Below are 5,000 nucleotides of genomic sequence, written 5' to 3'. Positions count from 1 at the left end.
GCAGCTCCATCACGTGCTTCACAAACTGCCGCAGCGTCATGGCCTCCACCTGGTCACCTGGAGGGTCACACCCAGCTTTACGTCACTGACAACTCTTACTTTTTCTAATAACAGACTAAGTAATCACTAACTTTAACTTTTAACTCTAACAGTGAAAGAAGCACCACATGTAACTTTTACTAATGACTTACTTTGATTTTTAAAACTAACTTTGACTTTTACAAACATATTACTCATTACAGACTGTTACTAACTACAATCTTTGTTTTTAACTAACTAGTTTCTTTGACATTTACAAACTAGTATCTTTGACTTTTACTGACTAGTATCTTGGACTTTTACTGACTAGTATCTTTGACTTTCACTAACTAGTATCTTGGACTTTTACTGACTAGTATCTTGGACTTTTACTGACTAGTATCTTGGACTTTTACTAACCAGTATCTTGGACTTTTACTGACTAGTACCTTGGACTTTTACTGACTAGTATCTTGGACTTTTACTGACTAGTATCTTGGACTTTTACTAACCAGTATCTTGGACTTTTACTGACTAGTACCTTGGACTTTTACTGACTAGTATCTTGGACTTTTACTGACTAGTATCTTGGACTTTTACCGACTCATATCTTACACTTTTACTGACTAGTACCTTGGACTTTTACTGACTAGTATCTTGGACTTTTACTGACTAGTATCTTGGACGTTTACCGACTCATATCTTACACTTTTACTGACTAGTATCTTGGACTTTTACTAACCAGTATCTTGGACTTTTACTGACTTGTACCTTGGACTTTTACTGACTAGTATCTTGGACTTTTACTGACTAGTATCTTGGACTTTTACCGACTCATATCTTACACTTTTACTGACTAGTACCTTGGACTTTTACTGACTAGTATCTTGGACTTTTACTGACTAGTATCTTGGACGTTTACCGACTCATATCTTACACTTTTACTGACTAGTATCTTGGACTTTTACTGACTAGTACCTTGGACCTTTACTAACAAGTATCTTGGACTTTTACTGACTAGTATCTTGGACTTTACTGACTAGTATCTTGGACTTTTACCGACTCATATCTTACACTTTTACTGACTAGTATCTTGGACTTTTAATGACTAGTATCTTGGACGTTTACCGACCCATATCTTACACTTTTACTGACTAGTATCTTGGACTTTTACTGACTAGTATCTTGGACTTTACTGACTAGTATCTTGGACGTTTACCGACTCATATCTTACACTTTTACTGACTAGTATCTTGGAGCACTGCTCTACCTGTGGTCAGCATGGGGGGTGTGGGCGGGGCCGACAGGACTTTAGGAGAAACGTTTTCCTCTGAGTAGAAATTTGTCACCTGGAAACAGTTCCTGCAACAAGGAAACATCCTGTAAACTCCAGGTACAAGCTACACACACAGTACACAGTACAAACAGTACTGAGTGCATGGTACACACAGTACACAGTGCACACAGTACATAGTACACACAGTAGAAACAGTACACAGTACACAGTGCACACAGTACACAGTTCACACAGTACAAACAGTACACAGTACACAGTACACACAGTACACACGACAAAAAGTACTGAGTGCATGGTACACACAGTGCAACCAGTATACAGTGCACACAGTACACAGTATATACAGTACAAACAGTACACAGTACACAGTACACACAGTACACAGCACGAACAGTGCACACAGTACACAGTACAAACAGTACTGAGTGCACAGTACACACAGTGCAAACAGTATACAGTGCACACAGCACACAGTACAAACAGTACACAGTGCACAGTAAAAAACAGTACACACAGTACACAGAACATGGTACACACAGTGCAAACAGTACACAGTACAAACAGTACACAGTACACACAGTACACATACAAACAGTACACAGTGCACACAGTACATAGTACACAGTACAGACAATACATTATACACACAGTACACAGGGCACACAGAACACAGTACACACAGCACACAGTTCACAGTCCACAGTACAGACAGTACACAATACACACTGTACACACAGTACACACCTCCAGTAGATGAGGGTGTGTGTTGGTGTGTAGTGTGTGTGTGTGTACGTGCACACCTCCAGTAGATGAGGATGCCGACCAGCACCATCAAACAGACGACGGTGAGCGAGGAGACGACGGCCAGAGGAACGATGGTTCTCTTCTCCTTCTCCACCCCCACCATCCCAACACGCAGCTCATGGCTACTGTTACTGCCCTCTGAGGGGGGAGATAAATACGAACAAAATCACAGATATGACACTCGCAGGGACAGCTCCAACCCAAAACACAGAAAACTCCTCCATGTCCTCTCGAACCCACTCCCCACAACCCGACCTCCAACCCCATCTCCACCTCCATATCCAGCGTTCGTTGCATCGCCCTCACCCACAGCCGGCAGGTTCGCCCACAATTCCCCAGTCGTGGGGATCGCCATTGTTGACGACTGCGAGTCCATTTGCGTCGCCCTGATTCTGGTCACCCACACCTCCGCCGTCTTTGATTCCTCCACCTTCATCCAGGCCGAGGAGGAACATCTGGAGGTGTTGGTCCACGTCTTGTCCTCGGAGACGTTTCTCTCCATCTTTGGCTCCGTCTGCGCCCCCGTCCCCAGATCTGGTCCCACTCTCCTAGGTCTCAGGGAGCCTGCGTCCCCGGCCTCGCCACTGGGCGGAGCATTCTCCATCGCGCTCTCAAGCGCAATCTGTAGATGTTGAAAGTTGCCGTTTGCCGTGACGGGTCTTCCGGTGTCCTGCTCAACTGCAGGTGACCACAGCGGTCCGTTCCGGGCTGAGGGTGTTACCATGGAAACCAGAGCCCGACCCGCCGCCGTCCATCGCCAGGGAAGCGTCCTGGAGACTCTCGACATGGGACAAGACCACGGTGGAGATGGTGATGAAGCTGGTAGATGTTCCCTGAGAGATCTGTCCGTCCTCTTCCTAAGCCTCATGTGCTCACAAGGTAGAACCGGGATTCGTTGTTGTCTGCGAGTGCCGACCGGTACTGGGGCGGGGTCCAGAGGCGGGGAAGGAACGGGGACGGGCCGAAGCAACGAGGCCGACTTCAGGGCGGGGCCCAAACCCTCGCCCTCGGCACATGTTCTCCAAACCGGACCTCGTCGCTAGTATCTGGAAAGTGGTGCACTCTCCGGAAGTTTCCAGGACCGCATTGGAGGAGACGCCACCCACCATGGATCGGACCACGGGAGGTTCGTCCGGGCCACGGAGGGTCTCCTCACTGGGAAGGGAAGCAACAAGCTGGAGAAAAGGACCTCGTCACGGCCCTCGGCAAAGTAAGCGTCATTTTCAAGAGGAGGCCCGAGGTGGTGTCACTTCAAAATATACTGTGTTGGAGCTAAATTCTGGTCGTTTTGAGGAACATGACACCTCCTTGAAGAACCGATGTGACGAGAATGACTGAATCCACAGTTGAGAATGAAAATGAAAGGATGAGGGGAAGTTGAAGGAGGAGGAAAAGGAGGAGAAGCCACGCCAACACCCACAGCTTCCACCGCCAGAGACGACACTGAGTTTCATGGACCTCGGCGAGTACCAAACACAACCACCAGAGAGGAGACTCGGGGAGAGGAGAAGGAAGATCACAGAAGATATTTGGCTCAGCCCCAGCGTGAGCCAAGGTGAGCACCGAGTCAAACCACATGTCTCCAAAAAGCAGGACAATAAAACCTGACCCCCCCCCCCCCTCCCCACCCAGGTGCATGCTGGGAAAGGCCCGCACCTCACCGTTCAACCCTGACGGGGTGCTGTGCATCAGCACCCGGAGTAAGGCGGAGGAGGTGGTGGTGGAGGACCTGGAGGCCAACCTGGAGGACAGGGTGTTGCTGGGAGGTCCGGAGGAACCAGAGGAACCGGAGGAACTAGAGGAACCAGAGGAACCGGAGGAACCGGAGGAACCGGAGGAACCTGCCACAACGCTCTCCGGATCCCCAGCGGGTTTGGGGATCGCCGACTCTCCTTCCACTGGATCATAAACAGGAAATGACATCACAGGACGGTGACCATGAAAGCGTTCAGGAAAGCAGGAAGTACCTTGCTGAGCTTCTAGGGGGCGTTTAACGCTCAGTTTGAATCCAGAACATAATCGGGTTCTGTTCATTGAAGAGCAGCGGCTGGGTTATCATCTTAAATGTTAAAAATTAAAAATATTCTTCCTTCTGATTTTCGTGGCTTTCAGAGCCTGTTCAGTTTATAGGTTTTAATTCCTGTAAAAGTCACCTGGACGGTCGGTGGCAGCAGGTTTGGAGCTTCTCAGCAGGGTGTCGTGCAGCAGAGCGTCTTCGTAGTAGACGTCCGTCACCTGGTCCTGGTCTTGGACCAGGTCCAGGTCCTGGTCCTGGTCCTGGTTCTGATCCAGGTCCTTGTCCAGGTCCTCCACAGTGGGGGGGTGGAGGTCAGTCCGGGAGGGAGGGAGGTTGTCCTCACCCCCGGTCTGGGGGGAGACGGACCAGTTTGGGGAGAAGAGGTTCAGAGGGCGTCCCCAGGGGAGACACACCACGCATCACTGAATTAATCATTTGATAAAAAAAAACTGTTGAATACAATTAAGTCAGAAATATAAAAAAAAATCGAAATATATAAATGAATAAAAACTGTTGATATGAATACTAAATAATTATAAAAAATAAAATGTAAATAAAGATTTTTTATTAAATAGACATAATCGTAATCATAAACAAAGCAGTTATATTCTACTGTGTTGTTTTATTTTGCGTGGATTAAGAATTGTGATTTTAAAATGAATGTTCCTGTCAGACTATAATATATGACCAACGTATATCATAAATCACGGCCGCATGTGGCCCCCAGGCCGTGGCTTTGAGAGCCCTGCTCTACAGGAACCAGCTGTGGAACCGGTCAGAACCGCACCGTGAGCAGTGGAGGAGCCTCCAGCGACGCCTCCTCCGTTATCCGCCGCCGCCCCGTCGCCGGGCCGGTCGCCGGGC

General features: G+C 48.1%; 1 protein-coding gene across 1 annotated transcript in view; it reads right to left on the bottom strand.

Moving 5' to 3' along the window:
- The window catches only part of ptprz1b (protein tyrosine phosphatase receptor type Z1b), a gene marked incomplete at both ends in the record, with an annotated part of 32,075 nt that overhangs the window by 14,383 nt on the left and 12,692 nt on the right, over positions 1 to 5,000 (bottom strand). Inside the window, 8 exons of the mRNA XM_080022308.1 lie at positions 1 to 57; positions 1,289 to 1,380; positions 2,116 to 2,257; positions 2,426 to 2,797; positions 2,841 to 2,976; positions 3,776 to 4,017; positions 4,273 to 4,486; positions 4,924 to 5,000. The exon at positions 1 to 57 is cut by the window's left edge and continues 32 nt beyond it; the exon at positions 4,924 to 5,000 is cut by the window's right edge and continues 595 nt beyond it. Coding sequence (XP_079878434.1) covers positions 1 to 57; positions 1,289 to 1,380; positions 2,116 to 2,257; positions 2,426 to 2,797; positions 2,841 to 2,976; positions 3,776 to 4,017; positions 4,273 to 4,486; positions 4,924 to 5,000 — 1,332 coding nt within the window. The remainder of the gene's footprint in view (positions 58 to 1,288; positions 1,381 to 2,115; positions 2,258 to 2,425; positions 2,798 to 2,840; positions 2,977 to 3,775; positions 4,018 to 4,272; positions 4,487 to 4,923) is intronic.

Source organism: Zeus faber (assembly GCF_960531495.2).
Source record: "Zeus faber genome assembly, chromosome: 21".
NCBI classification, from domain to species: Eukaryota; Metazoa; Chordata; class Actinopteri; order Zeiformes; family Zeidae; genus Zeus; species Zeus faber.
This window is presented reverse-complemented; position numbering and strand designations above follow the sequence as displayed.